Source organism: Schistocerca piceifrons, chromosome 2, assembly GCF_021461385.2.
Source record: "Schistocerca piceifrons isolate TAMUIC-IGC-003096 chromosome 2, iqSchPice1.1, whole genome shotgun sequence".
NCBI classification, from domain to species: Eukaryota; Metazoa; Arthropoda; class Insecta; order Orthoptera; family Acrididae; genus Schistocerca; species Schistocerca piceifrons.
The window spans coordinates 493,545,242-493,572,159 of NC_060139.1; the positions used below are offsets into that span (position 1 = coordinate 493,545,242).

General features: G+C 38.1%; 1 protein-coding gene across 1 annotated transcript in view; it reads right to left on the reverse strand.

Annotated features, from left to right (window-relative positions):
- LOC124775510 (E3 ubiquitin-protein ligase lubel) overlaps positions 1–26,918 on the reverse strand; it is a 488,311-nt gene that overhangs the window by 92,053 nt on the left and 369,340 nt on the right. Inside the window, exon 17 of the mRNA XM_047250342.1 lies at positions 1,645–5,582. Coding sequence (XP_047106298.1) covers positions 1,645–5,582 — 3,938 coding nt within the window. The remainder of the gene's footprint in view (positions 1–1,644; positions 5,583–26,918) is intronic.

The following is a 26,918-nucleotide window of genomic DNA, read 5'->3' on the forward strand; positions in this document are numbered from 1 at the left end:
CATGGACCCAAGTTCATGTTAGGAGAGCTTACGAGAAACCACAGCTGAACAAGGTTTGATATTTATATCACTGTACTGTTGTACCCAGTACTTCTTGATCTTTTTCCATTTTTTGAACTTTAAATAATGATAAGCTACAATAATGTCCTCTTGGAATGGCTCATGATTAAAACAGAAACATGGTTCATGCTATCTTGTTGGTTGTTGTATGGTGAATCACACTGTATTGCATATTGTATCATTCCCATGGGAAGAGAAATGTCCAACCAATGTCGCATCACATGACCTTCATTGCTCTGTGGTTTATCGCTTACTGTATCATATCAGTGTGACCTGCACCGTACAGAAATCTATTGCTATTAACTTTCATCTTTTGATTTCACAACAACCTACGCTATACAATGAGTGCAACAATGTCTGTTTTCTTGGAATTTTATAGATGTCATAAACAAGGGCACATCTTTCCATCCTTATCATTTTATTTGGTACATATTTGTGCACAAGACAGCTTAAGCCCATCAAAATGCACACCCCTTTTGACTGTAAGCAGCAACATAATTGATGTCAGTGTATTTCGTACATTTTATCTTACATTTCTTAGTACTGCAAATACTCCTGTAAATATAAAAAAAGAAATGCTGAAGGTGAAGAACATCAATTTAGTTGGTTACAGCCCACTCCATGTCAGAGAATGAAATGACCAATAAGATTTTTCAACTAATACTTTTAAATATGATACAGAAAGTTCTGGCAGAATGTAAGTAATTTCAGACTATTCACTGAATATTAAATGTAAGTGCCCATGAAAACAATGAACTGCTTGACTGCACCCTTTTCTTTCAAATGCTCTTGAGACAACATCCTAAATAAGGTAAACAATTGCTTTGCTTTAAGGGTCTTTCCCTTCCATAATGTTAACTATCTAAGGGTGGGGGGCTAGCATGTACCATGCATCTAACATTCAAGCTACTTATAATTATCAACCACATTTTCTTTCTGTGACTACCCATGGCACTGCTCAAGCAGGAAAGACATTTTTGCAGGCTCTGTCTCATTCAGACAATGGATCATGTCTACTTTACATATGTGCCAGGGCAGCCATTTGGCCACTCCCATTTACAGTACCCTCTTCCACTAAAGTCACTAGGTGTCAGTTGGGAGATAGAGAACAAATCACTTAGGATCATATTAGTGATGAAAGAAGCTTACAAGCTCTGTGATGCACTGCTTAGTGTCACTCAAGCACTGGAAAATCCTACTGTAGTTTTATGAATGTGTTCAACAGCTACAAACATTGCCTCCATCTACTTGTGAACATCAGGAAGCTCCTCCACCAAAACTATGCAACAACCATTATCTCTGCCTAGATATGACAGTGAAGGTAATAGACTAATATCGATTTTCAAACTGAAATTAAATAACTAATGGCATTAAACAAACACACAGTTGCACCTGTCCTGCTGTGGTCACAACAAATGTTGTTCCTTCAAACATGGTAATTAAAAGAATCAATACTTAATGTTTACTGAGAATTATGTTACCAACAATACAATTTACAGGAATTCATTACTATACTTGGAACTTCTAGCAAAACTCAGTCTGAATCATGCTGAATAAAGTAGATTACTGAAAATATGATCTTACCTCAAATTCAAATTTATCTATAATTTTTGCTTTTTCTGCTTGTGTTTTTTCATCTTCTTCTGTTTCTGTTGTATCATTGCCAGAATGAAGTTTTATGTTATTGCTAATGGCAGTGGTTTCCTTGTCACTTGAATCAACATTTGTCATCGTCTCACCTACATGATTTGAAAGGCTTTCTTTTGAGGCTATTAAAGGGGGAGCTTCAAGGATGTCATTCTTTCTTGGTTCTGTTTTCTCTATGTCACTTTCATTGTCTGTAATGAACTCATCATCATCACTGCTTAAACAATGTTCTTCTATCCCAGTGTAAGTTGTGCTGATAACTTTCTTTTCAGAGTCTGGTTTATTTTTATCTAGAGGTGTGCCATTAGCATCATTAGACTCATCAGTTGTCCCTGAGCCATTTTCTGTTCTTACAACATTTAGCTGCTGATCACTTACATTGTGATGTTTCTCTTGTTCTGAATGTAAGTGTTCTCCTAACTTGCTGCTTGCATGTTCAGAATTGCTATCAGACCGAGCAGACATATTTACAATAGATTCTTCCTGCTGAGGGATCTCTTCGTGTTGAGGGGTCTTTAGCATTTCTTTATCATTTGTGTTAGCAGAAGAGGCACTGTCTTTTTGCAATGGAACATGAAGCAGTGCCTTCTGAGGAATAGGTGGAGCAGGTCGTTTCTTTCCTTTGCTTTTGTTCTCATGTTTTGTTGCTGGTTGTGTGGAGGATTTCTTGTTTTGAATTTCCTTATTGATTTCCTTTGATTCTGCTACAGGTTTTCTATCACCTGTTTCAATCAGCTGTGCTGAGTTATCAGTGCTGTGACTTGTAATTCTAGGAGCTTCTTGTGATTCTTTTGTGTCAGTCTGCAGTGCATTACTTGCTGATGTCTGAGACCCTGGTATTTCTTTAAGTGATATCTTTATAACAGGAGATTTCCCATTCTTGATATCACAGGATATTACATTATCTGTCTTTTGTGCTGTATGTGTTTGCACATTTACTTTCTGTAAATTCTGATTGTTAACAGGATTTTTTATTTCTGGTGTGATTTTAATTGTATTTGCTGATAAACTTGCATTTTCTTTGGGCTCTTCATCAGTAGACTTCTGTTGCTGCTGTGCCTTTGATGGTGTGTCACTGATTGCTTGTTTCTGCAAAGTTGAATTAGGTTTGTTTGGTTGAGGAGCAAGTTTTTTAACTGGTTTCAAGACAGTCTTTGTCTGTACTTGTGTTTTTGCTGATGTCTGTTGTGACCTGACAGGTTTTTGTGGTGGTTTTGATATTATATTTTTCTGTGGCCTCTGTGGTGGTTTTGGCTGTTTTTGAGGTATTTTGCTTTTCACTGTTTCCAATTTTTGCTGTTGAGTTGGTTCAGTTTTTTCTGTCTCTATGTTTATTTCTTCATTACGTGTCAGATTTACTATTCCTGCTGTGTTTTCAGTTGCTTTAGTTCTGGCAGGCACAGAAAATTTGGCTGTCTTGTTACTTTCTTCTTTTCCTGCTGACATATGTATGGGTTTTGTTGCATCTTTCTCTATCCTCTGACAACCATTAGTGGTTTCTTGCTTACTCTCTCCTTTTGTTGGTTCCTCTGGCTTTCTCAGATCAGTGGGAGCACTTTCTATTTCTTGTTTATCCACACTATTTTCCAAAATGTTTTCACTTTTATCAATTTTGTTATGTTGAGTTTGTTCTTTTTCCTGTATCTGTGCCTCATGTGCCTCATGTCTTGTGCGTGCAACAGCATTTTTTTCATCCAGGGCTTCTGTTTGAGTATGTCCTGATATATCCTTCAAGTGTGCTTCTTGATCTTGCATATTTTCATCTTTGTTTAGCATAGATATTATTTTTGGATCAGAAGCTTTTTGCTGCTTTGTAATGTCTTCCACCTGCTCAACAGCTATATTCTTGTTACAAACTGATACAGCTTCAAGAGCGTCTTTGTTTACTGAGGAATTGTTATTTATTTCAGTTGTTGTATCTCCCCACATAGATTGTGCTTCATTTGAATTTTCCTTGCTCTGTTGAGTATTTTGTTTTTCAAAAGAAATGCTATTATTTTCAGATGTATTGTTTTCTTCCTTAAGTATGTCACTTTCTTTATCACTGTGTGAAAATAAGTCACTCTGTTTTGGTTCTTTCTTTAGCTGTGTAATGGGTGCAGTTAGTTGTAAATGATCCTTCTCATCACCAGTTGTTATCTCCTGTTTTGGTTTTATTTTTACTGTGCTTTTGCTTGTGTCTTTGACTGTGATAACATTACTTCTGTTAGCTGTAGTTTTTCCTTTTTCTGTAACTTCATCATGTCTCTTGACTTTACCATTGACATTAGATACTATTTTGCCATTCACAGCTTGCTTTGGTTTTGCTTCATTCATTTGTCTGCTGTTGTTACTGGACTTTTCTGTTCTAACACAGTTGTCAGGCCCAGAATTGTTTGTACTAGATTCAGTGCCTGCCAGTGGCTGACTTTTCCCATCTTCACTGCACTGTCTCAAATCTGATTTGTTAACATTGTCATTATCATTTTGGTCTACATTTTTAGTTTGTTCTACCAATACTTTAACTTCTTCTTTCTCCAATACAAAAGGCGACTCAGGTTTCTTACCAACATCATTCAATATGGCAATATTTTCTGGAAACCCACCACTCGTTTCTGTTTCTTTTGCATATCTATCATTTGGTTTTGTTGTGATATGGCTCATATTTACACCAACTAAATTTTCAGATGCTATTCTTTGATCCAATACATCTGACCTTGAAGTAACTTCTTGCTTTTTACTGACATTCTCAGCCCTTAAATGTGGATTGTTTGATATTTGATGTTTGGTATGTTGAGATACATTGTTGAGAGCCTTATTATTTGATTCTTCCTGGGAGTAATGTTTGAGCACACCAGTTTCATTTTTGTTATCCCTCTCTATCTGTTGTGCTCTTATCTCATAATCAAATTTTTCCTCTCCTTCTATCTCTTCCTCATCCTCATCCTCATCCTCATCTTCTTTCTCTTCAAACTCCTCCACATCAACCTCCTCCTCTTCTTCATCTTCAAAACCATCACTTGATTCTTCATCATAATCAGTTGTGTTTTGTGTCATCTGCTGTACTATAGATGTCAGTTGCTGTAAATCCCTCTGAAGCATGTCCGATTCTGTGTTATTTTGTTCAGCATACCGAGACATTTTCCGTACCAATAGTGACAACTGCTCTAGGTCTTCTTTCTGCAATTCTGAACAACCATCCTCGGCATTCACAGACATCTGGTTGATAAGCGAAGAAAGCTGTTTCATTTCTCTTTGTAATGTATCTATCCTTGTCAAAGCATTTCCTTCCAGTGGTGGATATGTTCCTGATATATCACTATTGCTAGTTCCTTGAGTATCTTCAACTTCCTGCTCATCATAATCAGAATCCAAATATGCAGCACTCATATCAATGTCTGATATTTCAGCACTATTATTTATATCTTCTGATAAAGGAGATGACATGTCATTAGGATTCCTTTCAATTTGCAGACCATTTGTTAGCTGAATAAATGTGTTGCTCATGTTATCCTCCTGAGCAGTGAGTGGAATGTTATCTACATTGTTACGAGGTTCTAATCCTATACTGTCTTGGAATGTTGAAGTTACTTCTATATTCTGCTCTCTATTCATTTGATTTTGGGTGGGAATGTTTTGATCTCTCTTACCTGTAGGGGTATCTTTCTCACATACCTGATTTAGGTCCTCATCCTTATTTGACTTTCTCTTGATGGATTTGTTTATTTCTTTGTGTGCTACAGCACTAATCTTATGAACTGTGTCATCATATGTTGCATGAGGCTCTGAATGGACTAAATCATTGACTGGACTCACCGCTTTACTTTCATCAGTCATGTCCTCAGTATCAACTTCAGACCTTGCATCAACAAAGTCAGTTATTGAGACACTGTCATCTGTAGCAACAGAAAGAAATGCTATCACTATCTCATTTTAACAGTCCATTAAATACATTGAAGTGAATATAATAATAAACCAAAGTAAAGAAAATAACATGTTACTACCAACTGATTTTATGAATACACCCCCTTAATTGTTTGTACAGTTTCTCATTTGTCATAAAGAGAAGATCCCATCTAATAAAGGAAATTTAATCTCTGTAGAACATTACTCAGATGGGGTAATGTCTTGCAAATTTTCTACCATTATACTTCCATGATACTTTGATACTGGATTACATCATGGTGAGACAGAGATTCTGAAGTCAGTTACTGTGTTGTAAGATGAACCCAGATACAGATCACAACTTAGTAATGAGAAAGAGAAAGTAGAAGTTTGAGAGAACTGTCAGGAAGCACCAGTGAGTAAGGGTGTGGGATACTGAATTACTGAGGAATGATGGTGTGAGTTTAAAATTATTTGAGGCTGTAGATCCTGTGATAATGAATACCACAGAAGGCAGTTCACTCAAAGAGGAAAGACAATCCTAAAAAGGGCAACCAGAACATTTGGATGGACAAATATAGGTACAAGGAAGGTAACTGTCAAAAAACCTGGGTTAACAAAAGAAATAATTCAGTTGTTTGTTGTAGAAAGGAAACAGAAAAATTATCAGGAAAAGAAAGGTATAAAGCAATACAAATCACTTAGGAATGAGTTAGTTAGTTACGTGTTCCATTGATCAATAGCACGGAAAAACCATTATGATGTGGAACGTGTCAAATGGACGAGTAATGCGCACAGGAAGCAAGGCTTTCTTTTTTTTTAAAAAAAACATTATAGTGTAACTCTTCAGGCTTTCCCGACATTGTAGTGTTATACCTAAATATTTATTATCTATCTCATTCCCTTAATTGGCACAAAATGCATATATTATATCTTCAGATTTATTTACTCATATTCAAGAATTCATCTATGGTATACAAGGAGTTGTCAAGGAGGTGTGATTTCAATTTGTTTTTGAAACTATTACTGCTGTGTGTCAGACATTTTATTTCATCTGGTAATTTACCAAAAAGTTTTATAGCAGCATATTTTACCCCTTACTGCACCAAAGATAGGTTAAGTTTAGTGTAGGTCTTTCTTTTTTCTGTTATTGTAATCTGGAATGTCGCTGTTGATTTTAAACTGGTCCATGTCGTTGAGAAAAAATTTCATTACTGAGTAAATGTACTGTGAAGCAGTTGTAAGAATTCCTAACCTTTTAAACAGATGCCTACAAGATGTGTGACTATGAACCCCACACATTATTCAAACTACTTTCTTTTGAGCAGTGAATACCTTTTGCCTGAATGTTGAGTTGCCCCAGAATATTATTCCGTATGACATCAGAGAGCAGAAGTATGCAAAGTATGTTAGTTAACTAATTTCTGCATCCTCAAAATTGGCAATTATTCTGATTGCAAAATTTGCTGAACCTAGTCGCTTTAGGAGATTCAAAATATGACTTTTCCAAATAAGATTCTCATCCATATGTACACCCAAAAACGTAGTGTGCTCTACCCTGGCTATTGACTTCTTTTGATGTGTTATGTTTATTGAAGGAATTATACTTTTTGCAGCAAAAAATTGGATGTACTGTGTTTTTTCAAAGTTCAGAGCAAGCCCATTTGCAGAAAACCAATTAACAACTTTTCCAAAGACCTTATTTGTATCATTTTCTATTGGACTTTCTTTCACTGGATTAATAGTTATGCTTGTACCATCAGAAAACAGTGTCAGTTCAGCATCTTGTTTCACATAAGAAGGGAGGTCATTCACATATATCAAGAACAGGAGGGGACCCATGATCGAACCTTGTGGAACACCTAATGTAATTTCACCCCAGTTAGATGAAGTGGCAAACTCCTTTGAATAACTTGAAGTATATAAAGAGACTTTCCACTTCCTGTTCTGTAGATATGACTTAAACCACTCATATGCTGTTCCATTTATACCATAGAATTGAAACTTCTCTAACATAATGTCATTGTTCACACAATCAAATGCTTTGGATAAGTCACAGAATATTCCTACTGGTGACACTTTACTATTTAAAGACTCTATTATGTGGTCAGTGAAATTGTGTATTGCTGTCTCAGTAGAACAGCATTTCTGAAATCCGAACTGTGATTTACTAAGTATCCCATTACTGTTGAGATGACGAACCACTCTTGTGTAAATTACTTTCTCAAAGATTTTTGAAAATGCTGTAAGCAAGGATACTGGCCAGTAATTATTGACATCTGTGGTTACCTCCTTTTTTGTAAGGAGGCCTGACAGTGGCATATTTTAACCTGTCTGGAAAAATACCCTGAGTCAGTGATGCATTACAAATGTGACTCAAAACATCAGCTGTAATTGCTCCACATTGTTTTAATAGCTTGTTAGAGATGTCATCTAATCCAACAGAACATTTATTTTTTGAAGATTTACTAATTTTCCTTATTTCACAAGAGTTTGTCAGATGAAACTTAATTTGACAAAAATTTTTCAAAACTGACTCTTCCATGTACTGCCTGGCTTTTTCTTTTGAACTATTCCCACCAATTTTTTCTCCTACACTTAAGAAGTGATTGTTAAATACATTGGCTATCTGTGTACTGTTGGCTAAGATGGTCTTATTCTCTTTAACAGTAATACTACCTATCCCAGTGGTTACTTTTCCTGTCTCCCTTCTAACAACATTCCATATTGATTAGATTTTATTGCTAGAGTTGTTAATTTCTTCTCTAACATACATATTTCTTGATTTCCTTACAACTTTTCTCATTATGTTACAATAATTTTTATAGTGTAAAACTACTTCTGGATCTTTACTAGTTCTTAATGTCTCATACAGTTTTCTTTTTCTTTCTGAAGACACTTTAATACCTGTAGTAATCCAAGGTACTTTGAAATGTTTGTGGTGTTACATCTAGTAATTTTCTTTGGAAAACAATGTTCAAAAAGGGACATAAATTTATCAAGAAATATGCTGCATTTATCATTAGCATTTGGCTCATTATATACATCTTCCCAGTTTACATTTCCTAAACTTTCTCTGAAGTGATCTATAGATACCAGGTTGAGAATCCTCACACTTTCACTTAATTGTTTCTGAAGTGTATGCCCTGTTAGGTTTTGTAAGTTAATCAGTTGTGACATTAAAAGGAAAGGCATCAACATTATGAGTGCAAAACAAATCCTAGTGTTAAAAGCAGAGAAAAGAGCAAATAGGTAGGAAGAGTATGAGGGGCTTAACAAGGAGGAAGAACTGTCAGCTGGAGTAATAGAAGAAGAAATGAATGGCAATCTGGAAGGCTTAGGAGATCCAGTGTTACAGTCAAATTTTGACAGTGTTTTACAAGACTTGCAAACAAACACAAAATAGATAACATTCCCTCATAATTTCTAAAGGCATTGAGGGAAGTGGCAACCAAACAATTATTCATGTTATGTGTATAATCTATGAGACTAGAGACATACTATCAGACTTTCAGAAGCATATCATCCACAGATCCATGAAGACATAAAATGCAAGTAAGTGTGAGAACTACCACACAATCAGCTTAACAGTTAATGCAACCAAGTTGGTAATAAGAATAATGTACAGAATAATGGGAAAGAAAATTGAGTAGGCCTGTCACTTACATGACAATCAGCTTGGCTGTAGGAAAGGTAAGGGTATCGGAGAGTCAGTTCAGATATTGCACATGGTAATGGAATAAAGATCTTAAAAATTCAGATACTTTTGCAGACTTTTTTGATCTATGAAAAGTGTTTGACAACTTAAAATAGGGCAAGATGTTCAAAATTCTCAGAAAAATAGGTGTAAATTGTAGGATAAAATGATAATAGACGGAACACACAAAATCCAAGAGGGAGCAATAAAAATGGATTGAATAGTCCAATGAGTGCAGACTATGGACTGAATGGAAACCAAATAAAGACACAAGTAATGAGGAATAACAGACACGAGATTAGCAAGAAATATAACAATAAACATGTATTAGGTGATGTGAAGGAATTCTTCTACCTTAGCAATGAGAGATAAAACAAGGAAGATATATGAAGTGCTATCACAGGCAAAGAGTGCATTTCTCCTTAAAAATCTACAAGTATCAAACATTGGCATGATTTCCTTAAATTTCTCAAGGCAAATGCTGCGCTGGTTGTTTTGAAAAGGGAATGGCTGATTTCCTTCCCCTTCCTTCCATAATCTGAGCTTCTACTCTATCTCTAATGATCTCACTGTTGATGGGATGTTAAACTCTTAATCTCCCTTGGCCTTAATTTGAGGAAAAAATTTGTAGAGTGTATATTCGGAGCACAGCATAGTGTGGAAGTGAATCATGGACTATGTTCTAACTGGCAAAGAAAAGAAAAGAATTACAGATTCTGAGATGCAGTGCAATAGAAAGTTGTCAAAAATAGAGTCACGTAATAATATGAGAAATGAGAATGTTCTTTGCAGAACTGGTGAAGAAAGGAAAATGTATAAAAAAACTGACTAGAAAATGGGGCAGATTGACAGGACATGTGCTGCATCTACATCTACATAAATTCTCTACAAGCCACTGTATAAATGTCCATCATACTAGAGGGAACCATAGAGAGTAAAATCAGTTGGGGAAGACAGAGGTTTGAGTACATCCAACAAATATTCAAGGTGTAAGTACTGGTCTGAGATGATGAAGTTGACATTGGGGAGAAATTCATAATCAGCTGCATCAAACCAGCCAGAAGACTGATGGCACCCCTCCCCATTCCCCCAAAACACACACACACACACACACACACACGCACACACACACACACACACACACACACACACACACAACCTGGCAAAAAAAGTTAATCACCAACGAAAGGAGCAGGAAACAGAATTAAACTTCTGAGTTTGAGAGGGTATGTGATGTTATTTCATTGATTAAAATATTGATTCAAATTTACAAATAACTTGATAATATGAGCCAAATTATCAGCATGACATTACACTCCCACCCACTCCTACTTGGGTCCAGATGCATGCACTGATTTGGTTGAGAATGGTGTCTAAAGTAGTTGTATCCTCCCCTGAGCCAAGCTGGACCATAATTGTTGTAGCTTGTCCTTGATATCGTAGATACTGGCTCTGTGACAGAGGTGACAACTGAGCTGGTCTCACACATGTTCCACTGGGGATAGATCTGGAGATCTTGGTGGCCTCAGGAGTACCTCAACATCATGCTCACAGTTCATAGAGATATGTACTGTATTTTATCAGGCATCATCTAGGTGAAATATGGCACCACAATTCTGCAGCATGAAAGGTAACAACATGAGAATGCAGGATGATGGTGACATACCGTTGTGCTCTCATAATTCCTTCCATCACTGCCAGCCATGACCTTAAGTAATACCCCATGGCTCCCTTCATAATAAACACTGGAAGCATGGGACCTCCCCCAAGGTCACCACCATACTCGCCAATGATGGTCATCTTGGTTAAGCCAGAGACATGATTCAATGCTGACTACAGTGTGATGCCACTCATCAACAGTCCATGCTTCCCATGCTTCCCAATCATTATACCACTCCTACTGTACCCAGGTCTGTTGTGGTGTTAATGGAAGCCTATGCACAGGATGGTAATTCCCTAGTTCATCTACTGCTAGTCTCAGATCAACAGTGTGGGATGGTACAGAATGTTGTAGGGAATTCATTACTTGTTCTTGGATGGCAGGTGCAGATTTGAAGGTATTATGAGGTGCTTGATGTACGATATGACAACCTCCTTTGTGGTGGTAGGACATGGTCAACAGGAACCTTGTCATGGAGTATGCCTGCCCCTATATTTCCATGAAATCCAACTTTGGGCCACTATCACATCTGAATGATCCAAAAACCTGGATAACACATTATTCGACCAGCTGCCCAAATGAAAACCCACAATGAGGCCCCTTCCACACTCTTTCAGGTCCTGATACTGCATTCTGACACAAGTATGCTATATCTCTGTGTCCTTCACAGTGATTATTAAACATCTGATATTGTTCATACCTCTTATATACCCTACCAGGTCTGGTAATAATACTAAACACAAACAACACTAATGCACTGATAATATATTCATGTACAAAGTCACACTGTCATCTTCAGATTTCTGTGTGTGCATGCTATTAACTTTGCATTAGCAGTGCTAAAGCAGCTCATCAATAATCACTGTGATTACAGTGTCCAAAAAATACATTGTTAGTGCTAATCTACATCTAGACTCTGCAAACCAACTTGAGGTGTATGGCTGATGGTACATCCCACTGTAAAAGTTAGTTTTTCTTCCTGTTCCATTCATTTATGTAGTACAGGTAGAATGATTGTCTGTTTGCCTCTGTGTGTGCAGTAATTATTCTAATCTTATCCTCATGATCCCTACATGAGTGATATACAGGAGAATGTTGTATATTCTTTGAGTCATCATTTAAAGACAATTGTTGAAACTTTGTTAACAAAGTTTCTTGGTCTATCTTCAAGAGTCTTTCAGTTCAGTTCCTTCAGTATCATTCTCATGATCCCTATGTGAGCGATACGTAGGGGATTGTGGTATATTCCTTGAGTCATCATTTAATGCTGATTCTTGAAACTTTGTTAACAGAATTTCTAGGGATAGTTTACATCTATCTTCAAGAGACTTCCAGTTCAGTTCCTTCAGTATCTCTGCGACACTTCCCATGTATCACACAAACCTGTGATCACTTTTGCTGCCCTCTCTGTACATGTTCAATATCCCCTGTCAGTCCTATTTGGTACGGATATCACACACTTAACCAATATTCCAGAACCAGTCACATGAGTGATTTGTAAACAATTTTGTTTGTAGGTTGATTGGACTTCCCTAGTATTCTACCAATAAATCAAAGTCTACCACCTGATTTACTCATGACTGAACATATGTGATCATTCACTACAAAGTGTTACACTCAGATATTTGTATGAGTTGGCCAATTCTAACAGTGACTCATTGATCAGATATTTGTATGAGTTGGCCAATTCTAACAGTGACTCATTGATATTTCGGTCATGGGATACTACATTTTTTGTTCTGTGAAATGCACAGTTTTACATTCTGAACATTTAAAGCAAGTTACCAGTCTCTGCACCACTTTGAAATCTTTCTGAGATCCAACCAAATATTTATGCAGCTTCTTTCAGACAGTACTTCATTATAGATAATTGCCTCATCTGCAAACAGTCTGAGGTTACTATTAATATTGTCTGCAAGGCCACTAATATACCAACATTTGTTGGATGCAAGCTTAATTTTTCATGTACGACTACTGAACTTGTTCCTGGTAATTCATGGTTAACAGTTGCTTTAGTGCGAGGTAGTGATAAAGCACTAGAAGGATTGGAATCTTACTATGACAGAGATATTATAGCCTATCGCATTTTTTCTATTGGTGTACAAGGTGATAGGAATTATGGAACTGGTGTCGTACTTACTGATAAACCATTTTCAATATATACAAGAAACAGAAGACGTGTGAATGCCAACGAAAGAGTTAATATTTGGGCTAAGATTGATGGTACTTTAGCAAATTATATTAAAGTACAAGGAGATATTACTGTATACTATCATTCTTAATAGAGAGAACCATCCTTATCTATCCCGTGAAATTTTTTTTTTTTTTTAAATAAAAACACTAATGTGGCACACCTGAAGTTACTTCTACATTTGATGATGACTCTCCATCAAAGATAACATCCTCCCTGCCAAAAAGTCCTCAATCCAATCACAAATTTCACTTGATACCCCATATGATCATACTTTTGACAATAATCATAGGTGTGGTACTGAGTCAAATGCATTTCTGAAATCAAGAAATACTGCTTCTACCTGCTGCCTTGATCCAAAGCTTTCAGTATGGCATGTGAGACAAGTGCGAGTTGGGTTTCACATGCTCCATGTTTTCAGAATCCACCCTTATTGGCACTGAGGAGGTCATTCTATTCAAGGTATTTCATCATGTTTGAGTTCAGAATATGTTCTAAGATTCTACGACAAATCAGTGTCAAGGGTATTGGATGGTAGTTTTGTGGATCGCTTCTGCTACCATTCTTGTAGATGGGTGTGACCTGTGCTTTTTTCCATGAACTGGGCACAGTTTTTTGTTTGAGAGATCTGCAATAGATTAAAGTTAGATCAGGGGCTATCTCAGCCACATATTCAGTATAGAACCTGAGAGGGATTCCATCAGGCCTTCAGTTTTAATGATTTCAGTTGTTTTTCCATACCACTGGCATTAATATGTATTTCATTCATCTTTTCAGTGGTACAAGGATTAAATTGGGGTAATTTTTCTGGGTTTTCCTTTGTAAAGGAACATTTGAAAACAGAATTAAACATTTCAGCTTTTGCTTTGCTACCTTCAATTTCACTTCCTGTCTCATTTGCTAGGGTCTGGGCACTAAATTTGGTGCCACTATCAGCCTTTACATATGACCAGAATTTCTTTGGGTTTTGTGAAATACCATTTGACATTTTTCTGCAATGGTAGTCACTGAAAGTATAATGTATTGCTCTCTTGACAGCCAAATGTATTTCATTCAGCATCTCTCCATCTATAGCCCTACACATTGTTTTACACCTTTTATGTGACAATCCCTGTTTCTTTAGAAATTTCTTTATGGTGACTCTATGCCATGGAGGTTCCCTCCCTTTATGAACTGTTCTACTGGGTACATATCTATTTGGTGCATGATCAACTGTTCTTTTAAACTTGAGCCATAGTTCCTTTACATGCTCCTGTCCTGTGGTGAAAGTTTCAAGTTCCTCTCTGAGATATGATGGTACTGAAATTTTATCTAATTTGCTGAATATTTGTGTCTTTCTGTTTGTTTTAGTTGTCCTTTGTACTTCAGTAACTATCACTGCCACAACTAAGTAATGGTCACTGATACCAGTTTTGATGTGGAATCCTCAAAGATATCAAGTCTGTTTGTTGCCATTGGATCCAATATATTTCCATCATGAGTGGGGTTCCTAACTGTTGGTTCTAGCCAGTTTTCAGAGAAGATAGTAAGTAACATTTCATAGGATGTCTTATCCTGCCCACTACTAACAAAACTGTAATTTTTCCAGTTAATTGTTGGATAATTAAAGTCTCCACCAATGATTACAGTATGACTGGGGAACTTACATACAAGTGAACTGAGGTTTTTCTAAAGTTTTCCATTACATCAGGAGATGAGTTTGGTGGATGACAGAAGGATCCAATTATCATGTATACCCACCCCTGATACTCAGTCTTGCCCTAACAATTCCATGTGTAGCTTCAATTTCTGCCTCAGTGGATCTGAATTTCTTGTCTACTTCAGCAAATACACAACCTCCATTCCAAATTTGCTATCCTTTTGATATACTCCCAAATTTTCCCAAAAAATCTCACTGCTATTAATTTCAGGTTACCACTAGCTTTCTGTATGTGGTACTGCTTGTGCTTCACTGTTTTTCACAAGATCTTCAAACTCTGGCACTTTGTTGTGAATGCTTTGGCAGTTTATCATTAGGAATTTAATACTCTCACCTGTGGGTGGCATTTCGTTCGATCTTATGCTGATAATTCTTCATTATCTACAGCTATCATTATCTGGGTTGGATGGAAAGTTGCCTATTCTAAAAAAAAAAACCTTGTGTGCACCCCACACACAGTCAGCTGCCTGAGTAGCAGCCTCTGAGGTGTAAAGCACACCTGACCAATGTAGGGGGGCCTTAAATGGCGCAAGTCCAGGAATTCAGAGTCTAGCTTCTCACAGAACCTTCTAGAACCTTCAGTCCTTCCACTCGACTCGGAACCAAAGAGCCATGGTCAGTTCTGGGGACAATGCTGCAAATTGTGATCTCCACTGAAACTCCCTGAGCAAGACTGGTCTTCTGATGACGTAAGTATGACATCGGAGCTCAGATGACAGGTGTCATTTGTTCCAATGTGTGCCACAACCTGCAGTTGGTTGTACCCTGTTCCCTCAATGGCTGCTGGAATACCTCTTCAACTTGTTGAATGAGGCCCTCAGGCATACACACTATGCACCTGGTGTCCTTTCCTGTCACTTGCTGCCATTTCCCTAAGGGACACCATCAGTGACCATATGTTTGAACTGCCAATGATTAATAGACCTTATCCTTGCGTGTTCATCTCCTCTTGACACAGGACAAAACAGATTTGCTGCAAACAAGTGAAGTGAGTCCCATTGACTCAGTTCGAGTTTCAGTGTAAGACAGCATCTCAAACTTGTTGGTTAGGGTGATTGGTACAACATCCCAAGTCCTCCCTGGGCCCTGTCCGTCCTGTACAGGATGCCTGGATTTACTGTTGATATATCACTTGCAGTCAAATGGATGAGTAATGATAGGTGCTGTACTTTCTGTAGAGGAGACAGGATCCACAGGAGATGATAGTGCTTGTAACTCTTGTATTGGTATCACAGGAACATGACTCTAGGGAGCCCTTCCAACATACTGATTCACAACAGCTGCCAAGCATTTGACACAGTTATGGTGATTTCCAGCTTCTTATGAATGTCAAACAACTCATCCTGTGTTCAAGAACAGAATTCACAGTAGAGTTGCATTTTGATTGGTGCAATGTACCTTTTATAAATGTTACTTAAATTTCTCACATCTGGAGATGAAAATACTCGTTAATTCCATTTGCCAGATTACAAACAGTAAAATAAATCAATGTAAGTGTGTAATTAATACTTTAGAGTCTTTAATTACATAGTGTATACATCAGCTTATAGTATATAAGGAACATTAGTTGAAAAAGAGTAACTGAAAAGCAGCAACTGTTTTTGATGCAGGGTCTTGATGCAGTCCATAGAATTATGCACTGCTCAAGATAATTATCAGAAGATATTATGAAAGTATCCTGTAATTAATAAAAAATGACAGGCAATGAAATGTTCTACCAAATAAAGCTTTATTTTCCTAATCTTCAACAAGTGGCTAAGGCAGGTATTGGAGGGTCTGTGGTGTAACATACTGATTAAGAATATATCCGTCAGTTGTCGTGTGACTAGGGCCTCCCATCGGGTAGACCGTACTCCGGGTGCAAGTCTTTCAATTTGACACCACTTTGGTGACTTGTGCATCGATGGGGATGAAATGAAGATGATTAGGACAACAAAACACCCAGTCTCTGAGCGGAGAGAATCTCCGACCCAGCCAGGAATCGAACCCGGGCCCGTAGGATTGATGTTCTGTCGTGCTGACCTCTCAGCTACTGAGGGTGGACATCTGTCAGTAAATATCCAACATTTGGTGAGATTGGGTTACGATTCATACTTGACCGTTCCATCACTTGAAGTACTAGCTATAATAAGACTTTCCTATGGATGAATACAAGAGACCCACTGACATTGTTATGCATGAAATGGAGTTCAAGGCCAACCCTAAATGCAGCAGTGATCCTACCTCCTAATAGGATGTGTCTGATGTTGTCCCCAATGGCAAGACAACCATAGACAACAGCAAGATTCATATTTTTTCATAACAAAGGTGTCCAGGGTTGTACTTGCTTGTTGAAAAAGGCATCATGAACAGAAGGTAAGCTACATAATATTACTACCTTAAGTGAGGCAATTGAGCATGGTTCAAATGGCTCTGAGCACTATGGGACTTAACTTCTAAGATCATCAGTCCCCTAGAACTTAGAACTACTCAAACCTAACTAACCTAAGGACATCTCACACATCCATGCCTGAGGCAGGATTCGAACCTGCGACCGTAGCGGTCGCACAGTTCCAGACTGTAGCACTTAGAACCACTCGGCCACCCCAGCTGGCACAGTTGAGTATGATTTCCATGTAAAGTTCATTTTCTATAACTTGTTCCTTACTCTGAGGGGCCAGAGAACCTTCTCAGGTATTGCTGATGTTATCTGGTTATTGAACATGACCAAATATTGTTTTTTATTTCTGCCTGAGGAGCTAAGTTTGGAATTTACTGATGTGACAATCTTCTATAAATTACTCGGTGAACATACAAGAGAGTTTGTTAGCCGCTGACAGCATTTTCTTGAAGGATAATAAGCCCTGTGACTCAAATTTGTTTGATATTTCTGACTTCCAGACATCCACTGAAGAACTTTTCCTCATTCAAAGTAGATATAGTTCTCTACCCACTCTATTTGTAGAATGCTATAAAAATACATACAAAATAATTCAAAGCTAGGACAGAGAAATAAAAATTTCAAATTATTATTCATGTACAAGACTATTTTTAATCTTTTTCTGTAAGTGTATGTTACATAATTTTCCTTTCTCAAGAGTAAATTTTCATGATGTTCATACTGATCAGTTGTGAGAGTATAGGATGAACTGTGTCATTAGTATATATTCATTAGTATATATCACCCTGTATATGAAATTGGACACCATTTCTTTTATTTCAGATGATTTTAAGAACATATCATTAACAGATAGCTGGTGATATATAACTGTTCCTTATGTTTCTCTTTAATTTGGGAAACATCTGGATAAATGGATATTATACATTCTTGAATTATAATTGCTACTGTTCCCAAATAACCTGGGATAGGTGGCCCACTATCTGTTTCTGGATAATCAGTGTTTTCCAGTTTCAGCAGAAACTGTGGAGATTGATTGACCATCTCACTTCTCAGATGTACTATCATATACTTGGTAGGTTTGGAGTGAATTAGCTGAAGTTAACATAGCTCTCTTGAGGTGACCATCCATGCATCTTGATACTACCAGTAAAATTTGGCAAATATTTTCTGTCTGTAGCACTCTAAAACTAACCATTAATTTACAGTTACTTCTAAAGTTGCACAGAATCCTATTCAATGCTTCAGTGCCTCTCTTGTGTACCATGGTAATTTCATCACAGACTAAGAAAGTTAGTGCTTGTCAATACTTCAGAAGGATTTCCCAAATTTTGGAAAGTTGTGTATACGAGTCTCTACACTATTTGTGTTAAGAGTGAATTCAAGGCAGTGTGATCCTCCTGGCCTTCCACCTTCAGCAATACTATGACTACAGCTACAACAGATTTTTCATTATATCCATCACACACAATTTTTGCTTCCTACTAGCCTCACTCCTTTAGAGCACTCATACTCACTTCTAAAATTTTATTTTTTGTATGGAGCAAACTATAGAGTTTTTGACCGATTGTAGAGGCAGAGACGTTATTATTAAACCAGTGAATCATGAGAATTGGGCACATTGGAATTGGCTAATATGATGCACCTCATGGAGGTTGGGTAGGGTACCTTCAGCAGAGCTCTCCCTATCAGATTCCATTAAAGTAGTGATGGCACAGTGCATGGTAGAGCACCACATGCTTGTGTATGATGCTTATGTGCAAGACACTGATTCTGTCACAGCAGTGCAGTGACTTTTACACATTCATTTCGCACCATGGGTGCTGCAGTAACATTCCCAACCACAATACAAGGTCTGTTCGAAAATTTACAGAACGTTCATAATTTCATGCTAACGGTGTGTTGGAGTGAAATGCGGTTGGCATTCCTGCACATGTCTGTGTTTAATGTGTAACTGCCAGAAGTTTCATTGTTGTATGTTTGATAGTTACTGTTCAGTGCTGTATTGAGTAGAATGTTGTGTCACACAGTTTGTAAATTTTGTGATGGCAGACTTAGAGGAGCAATGTATCAGCATTAAATTTTGCATGAAACACAAGAAAACCTTTACAGAGACACACCAAATGATGCAGGTAACCTACAGTGATGAATGTTTAAACCTTACTCAGTGTTATGAATGGTTCAAATAGTTTAAAACTGGCCAGAAGGAGGTTAAAGATGACCCTCTTTCCAGATGCCCTTTGACATATAGTGACAATGCTCTTATCAGGAATGTAATGAAATTGTGTGTTCCAGTCAAAGACTGACTGTCTCAGAGAATTCAGAAGAATATAACATAACATTTTAAAGAGCATAGTTCTTATTATAGGAAACAGCGATCTATAATTATTATAAATAAACTGGAAGCAGTCTTGAGTGAATAAATTTTTTTAACGTGATGACTGGTTTCGATCTTATAATAATAATATAATAATCGCATAAAAAATTTATGCAATCAAGACCGCTTCCTGTTTATTTATAACATAACAGTTGGATCGTGTCATGAAATCCTCACACAGCATCTTGGAATGCATTGTATTGCCACCAAGTCCGTCCCATGGCTCATGAGTCAAGATCCGAAAGGCCTTTGCCTCACAATCTGTGAAGAGCTTTTGGTCCGCGCAAATGAGAATGAGATGTTCCTTAAGAGAAACGTAACTGGTGATGAGATGTGGGTCTACAATTATGATGTTGATACCAAAGTTCAATCTTCACAATGGGTTGGGAAATGTTCTCCAAGATTAAAAAAGGCTCATCAGGTAAGGTCAAAAGTCACACCCATACTGATAGTTTTCTTTGACTTTGAAGGATTAGTTCATCAAGAATTCATGTCATAGGGACAAAGTGTTAATTGCTAGTACTATCAGGATGTGTTGTGATGCCTGTGAGAAAATGTGACAAGGAAATGGCCTGAAATTTGGGGAGACAATACATGGCCCTTGCATCACAACAACGCTCCCAGCACAGTCATCCCTGCCGGTGCATGACTATTGCACAAAGAGCAAAATCACTATGCTGGTTCATCCTCCATACTCCCTAGACCTGGCCTCTGTTGATTTTTTTTATTTCCAAAGTTGAAAACCCCATTGAAAGGATGAAGATTTGCAATGATAGAAGAGAAAAAGAAAATTTGCCGAAGGTGCTTCACACGTTCCAGCTGGAAGTGGAAATTGCATTGGGAACAGTGTATCAATTGTGGAGGAGAGTATTTTGAAGAATTCCAGGCACAATAAATAAAAGGTAAGTGTAGAAAAATTTTGTGGACAAAGTTCCAGAATTTTCTGAACAGACCTCGTACAATTTTAATGTGGGTACCGGGTGTGATGAGGATAACAGGAAGAAGACACCGCCTGGTCCTAAGAAGACTACAAACATGCTAGAAAACATCAAGATGGTGGAAAGGTGTCAATCAGAGCCCAGAGTGGTCTGCATGACCACATGCACATGTGTAAAGTTATGAATCATTGTGCACTATTTTGAAGAAAGACTTAACATTTTATCCATACAAGATGTGCATTGTTCAGCAGCTTGAGGAAAGAGATTATGAGCAACGAGAGGATTTTGTCATTCGAATGCAAGCAATGGTGAAAGACAATGAACTGTGTATGTGGAGAGTGATTAGCAATTTTGACAACATTGGTCTGGACATTTTTGAAGATGAAAATGGTTCCACTGTGACAGTCAACACTGAATGCTACATTCAGATGCTTAACAGTTTCTTGCATCCACAGTTGCAATGGTGGCATCTAGACACCAAGAACAACATTTATTTTCAACAAGGTGGTGCTACCCAACACAACACCTCTGGATCTATGGACAACATTTGTCCCATGTTTCCAGGGAGGGTCATTTCCCATTTCAGTGACATCCCATAGCCTCCAAGGTCCCACCGATTTAAGCACTTGTGTCTTCTTTTTCTGGGGATACCTAAAGTCATGTGTGTATTCCCACAAACCATGCACCTTAATGATTTGAAACAGTCAGTCATGCATGAAGTGGAAGCAATGGATTGTGGAATGTTAGACTGTGCTAATACTAATTTTCAGCGCAGGCTTCAAACCTGCATTTGAGAAAAAGTGAGCAACCCAGGTTGCTCAGGTTTCCCAAAGTGAAATTCCCTGATAATTCCTTGATTCCCAGACACAGTTTTAGCATTATTCCTTGACAAATTTTGAAATGTGAAGATTGAGTAAATGGGTAAGCCGACAAAAAAAAGTAGGAGCTCCTATCCAGAATGAGATTTTCACTCTGCAGCGGAGTGTGCACTGATATGAAACTTCTTGGCAGATTAAAACTGTGTGCTGGACCAAGGCTTGAACTCAGGACCTTTGCCTTTTGGGTGAAAGTGCTCTACCATCTGAGCTACCCAAGCACGATTCATGCCCCATCCTTACAGCTTTACTTCTGCCAGTACCTCATCTCCTACCTTCCAAACGTTACAGAAGCTCTCCTGCAAACCTTGCAGAACTAGCACTCCTGAAAGAAAGGATATTGCAGAGACATGGCTTTGCCACAGTCTGGTGGATGTTTCCAGAACGATATTTTCACTCTGCAGCAGAGTGTGCACTGATATGAAACTTCCTGGCAGATTAAAACTGTGTGCTGGACCGAGACTTGAACTCGGGACCTTTGCCTTTTGTGGGCAAGTGCTTTATCAGAGAGCACTTGTTTAACATAACATTAAACTTTCAGGAATAATAATGGCAGTAATGGGGTAAATATAGTGACATTTTCTCTGCCAAATAATACTTAATGCTTTGTCAAGCAATAAGAAGTCAAACAAACAATTAAAATCAGTCAATGAAAACCATTCAAAATTCCTTAGTGAGAAAAGCTTACCAAGCTGTTGCACAAATTCTTTCTCAACTTTATCACAGTCCTTAGCACACATCCAATTATGTAAAGAGAATTTCTACAAGGCACTTGAGGTTCTTCTCTAGATAGTTCTTGGGGTGCTGTTTACCACAACTGGATCACAAAAGCTTATGTATCTACAAATGTATCTTTGTCAATTCCTCCCAGTTCAGTGGTCCTCTTGGCCAGTATCCATGATGTTTTGGTCTCCCATTCATTAACCTACTGGACAACAGACCTCTTCCATTTAGCTCTCTCAGCTTCTTCATCCTCTTCAGATTGCTTTTGCTTTAAAACCTCTCAAGCATTATGAGAATCCAGATTTATTCTCTTGTTAACATCAATCTTGAAGCCAAGCAGTAGAAAATCCCACCATGTGTGGGTGTGCTTTATCTTGGTGAAATATAAGCCCAGGATGCCTTGTCATGAAAGGCAATGAAATAGGAGAGTCAGCAGCAGCCAGCCAAGACACAAGTAGCCACAGGGAAGTAACTGATTTTGTGATGTTTTACAGGTTCCTAGAGAGCAATTTGTATAGTTTCATCTGTGTGTTTTGGTAGTTTCCTGACTTTCTGTGTGTTAATTTAATATTTAATGTACACTATTCTTGTGTTTCTCATTTGCATCAGAAAGTACACTGATTTTGTGACATATTACAAGTTCCTAATCAGGAGTGAATTATTTAGTCTCACCTGAGTACTGTTTAGTTCAGTTATCGAATCTCTGCATGTTAGTCTAATTTATTGGACACAGTTCTTGTATTTTCCTCTATGTCCAAAGTAGAGTTCCATAACATGTATCGATTGCCCCTGTTTGTCAGTTTAGAGTAGTTTCCCACAGCCTTTAGGATAGATAGGGACTGTGATGGTTGTCATGGCTTCAGTTACACAACTTGTAGCTGCAGTGGATGGGCATTACTGTTGTGGGCAAGCTGTACAGAACCAATGGACGTCCAGCATGTATGAGTCCACTGATCAGCCCACACCAGTGACCAGCCTAGCTACTGTTCACACTGAGGTTGATCACTCTCCCATGTTCAAGTACAAAGTTGCCTTGGGGCATGACAGGCCTCCCCAGTTAGTGTGACAAACAAGTTACAGGTGCTATCTGTGGCTGATACTGTCACTCAGCCAGTTGCAGTCGCTTCTCCTGTTTCAAAGGAAACCTCCCAGCCTGCAAGATCCAGGCTGTCACAGAGGGTGGGGCTATTGATAGCTGTGAGCTCCAATGTTAGATGCATTATGGGTTCCCTTAGGGACATAGCTACCAAGGAGGGGAAGAAAGCCAATATGCACTCCATGTGCATATCGGGTGGAGTCAATCCAGATGTGGCAAGGGTCCTTCCAGATGCCATGAAGAGCGTAGGGTGCAGCCAGCTGCAGGTGGTTGCTCATGTCGGTACCAGTGATGTGTGTTCCTTTGGGTCAGAAGGGAGTCTCACTGGTTTCAAGCGGCTAACAGAAGTGGTAAAGGCTGCCAGTCTTGCTTGCAAGATGAAAGCAGAGCTCACCATTTGCAGCATGGTCAACAAGACTGATTGAGTACCTTTGGCACAGAGCCTAGTGGAGGGTCTGAATCAGAGCCGCAGATGGTTCTGCAATCATGTAGGCTGAAGATTCCTCGACTTATGACATAGAGTGGAGGGGTTTCAGGTTCTGCTGAATAGGTGATTTATACCAAATAAATCATCAAACATTGGAACTGATCCCCCTTGGCACACAAAATGGGTCAGAACACTGTTGCAGAAACAACAACAAAAAAAGCATGTCAAATTTAAATGAACACAAAATTCCCAAAACTGGCAATCTTTTGCAGAAGCTCAAAATTTAGCACAGACATCGATGCGAGATGCTTGTAATAGTTTCCACAACGAAATTTTATCTTGAAACCTGACAGAAAATCTGAAGAGATTTTAGTCATATGTAAAGTATACTAGTGGCAAGACAAAGTAAATGCCTTCTCTGTGCAATAGCATTGGAAATACTATCGATGACAGTGCTGAAAAATCAGAATTACCAAACACAGACTTTCAAAATTCCTTCACCAAAGAAGGTGAAGTAAATATTCCAGAATTTGAATCAAGAACAGCTGCCAACATGAGTAACTTAGAAGTAGATATCCTTGGAGTAGTGGCACAACTTAAATCACTTAATAAATGCAAGTCTTCCAGTCTAGGCTGTATACCAGTCAGGTTCCTTTCAGGGTATGCTTATGCCATAGCTCCATACTTAACAATCATATACAACTGCTCACTCAATGAAAGATCCGTACCCAAAGACTGGAATGTTGCATAGGTCACACCAATGTTCAAAAAAAGTAGTAGGAGTAATCCATCAAATTACAGACCTGTATCATTAACGTTTATGTGCAACAGCATTTTGGAACATATATTGTGTTTGAACATTGTGAATTACCTCGAAGAGAAAAGTTTTCTGACACACAGTCAACATGGATTTAGAAAATTTAGTTCTTGTGAAACATAACTAGCTCTTTACACACACAGAAATGTTAAGTGCTATTGACAAGGGATTACAAATTGATTCTGTATTTCTAGAGTTCCAAAAGGCTTTTGACACTGTACCACACAAGCGACTTGTAGTGAAATTACGTGCTTATGAAATAACATCTCAGTTATGAGACTCAACTTGTGATTTCCTACCACAGACGTCACAGTTTGTAGTAACTGATGGAAAGTCATGTTAGAAAATGTAACAGATCTACTAAAGAGACTGCCTACACTGCACTTGTCCATCCTTTTTCACAGTACACGTGTGCAGTCTGGGATCCCTACCAGATATGATTAATGGAGTACATTGAGAAAGTCTAATGAAGAGCAGCACATTTTGTATTATTGTGACAGGGTAACACAGACACAATACAGGATTTGGGATTGACACCATTAAAACAAAGCTGTTTTTCATTGTGGTACAATTTCTCATGAAATTTCAATCACCAATTTCCTCCTCCAAATGTGAAAATATTCTGTTGATGCTGACCTACATAGGGGAACCAATAATCACAATAAAATAAGGGAAATCACAGCTCACACGGAAATATATAGGTGTTTGTTTTTTCCATGCACTGTTTGAGAGTGGAATAATAGAGAATTATTGTGAAGATGGTTTGATGGACTCCTTGCCAGGCACTTAAATGTGATTTGCAGAGTATCTATGTAGATGCAAATGTAGATGTAGATGTAGAATATCATCGACATGCCAGTGTGTTGTAAAGGTACCGTGGATGACAGCAAAAGGTGTCCTGCTATGAAAAGAAATGGCATCCCAGACCATCACTCCTGGTTGTCAGGCCATGTGGTGAGCAACAATGAACTTGACATCCCACAGCTGTCTGGGCAACTTCCAGACATGGCTTCGGCCTGGAATTTCACTGACTTGAGTAGAATTGTCTTCAGTGATGAGCAGAGACCAGATTATATGCATCTGCATGTTGCATATGCATTAGCATATTTGGCTCCATTCTACCGGTTATTGCATATTTTAACTAAAAACTAGTGATGATGCATATTTTTGCTCTATGTTTACGATATTTTAAAAATTTAGATGGGTGGTCTCTAGCTTGATCTAGTTTCGATGCCACACAGATTGACCGCAACCTAGAACTGTGTGCAATTGCTAACCAAGAGGCCACTGCCTAGCGAAATAATTCCAGAAAAGGAACAGGAACAGGCAGCCAGAGTCAACGCTACTGTGCCCACTGTCATACCACACGCGTCAGCAACAATTAAATTAAACTACGCAAGCTTTTAGTTGCACATCCATTGTTTCAGTTTAGCTTCCTATTTGATTGTACACAGTTGAATTTGTTTACAACATGTAGTGTGTAATGTGTTGTGCACCATGCCACCCAAAAAAAAGATGTCAAGACAAGCCTTCATATCACAGGAATGCAGAAGAAAGGGCCATGACAACAACTTCTGACAACAGCAATATGCAGTAGCAGGGATTTGTCCAAAGGTAACAAAAAAAGTCAATTTAACATGGATCTATGTGAAGCATTCATTGCAAGCACTGTACCTCTTCACAAACTTACAAACCCTACCCTTAAAGGCTTCCTGTGCAAATACTGCTTAAAACAAAATATACCAGATGAAACAACACTGCGCAAAAATTTTGTACTGACAATTTACATAAATGTTCTGGAAGAAATACAAATTAAACTCAAGGACAGCATTGTCTGGATTTCAGTTGACAAGACTACAGGCATTTGTGTCTGTTACATTGCAAATTTAATTGTTGTTGGTTTAAAGGAAGGGCCTTCTTCTTCCTATTTAGCAGCCTGCAAAGAACTTGAAAAACTAAATCATTCTACAATTGCCAGATTTGTAAATGAGGGTGTTAGAAAAATATTTCAAGAATCTTCTGGAGATGAAAGAGTGCTTGTGTTTATTTCAGATGCTGCTCCCCGTATGATCAAAGCAGGAAAAGCCCACCGAGTATTTTAGACCAATTTGATTCATGTGACGTACTTTGCTCCTGGAGTGTATCGCCTTGCTGAAGAAGAACATTCCATATTAGTGAATGTAAATAATCTGATTTCATCCACAAATAAAGTGTTTCTAAAGGCTCCTGCTTCCATCAAGACCTACAAAGCAAAACCACCAAATGTGCCGTTATCTCCTGAACCAGTGGTAACTCGTTGGGGCACATGGGTCTTGATTTGATTTGATTGATTTGATTTATTTCGTGTTCCATAGGTCCAACTGTGTTGGATACACAAGGACGTGGAACGAGTCAGTTTTTTACAAATACAATCTGATAATCTTATAGCATATACAGAAATTTGAGTACATCATTATATAAAAATTTAGAC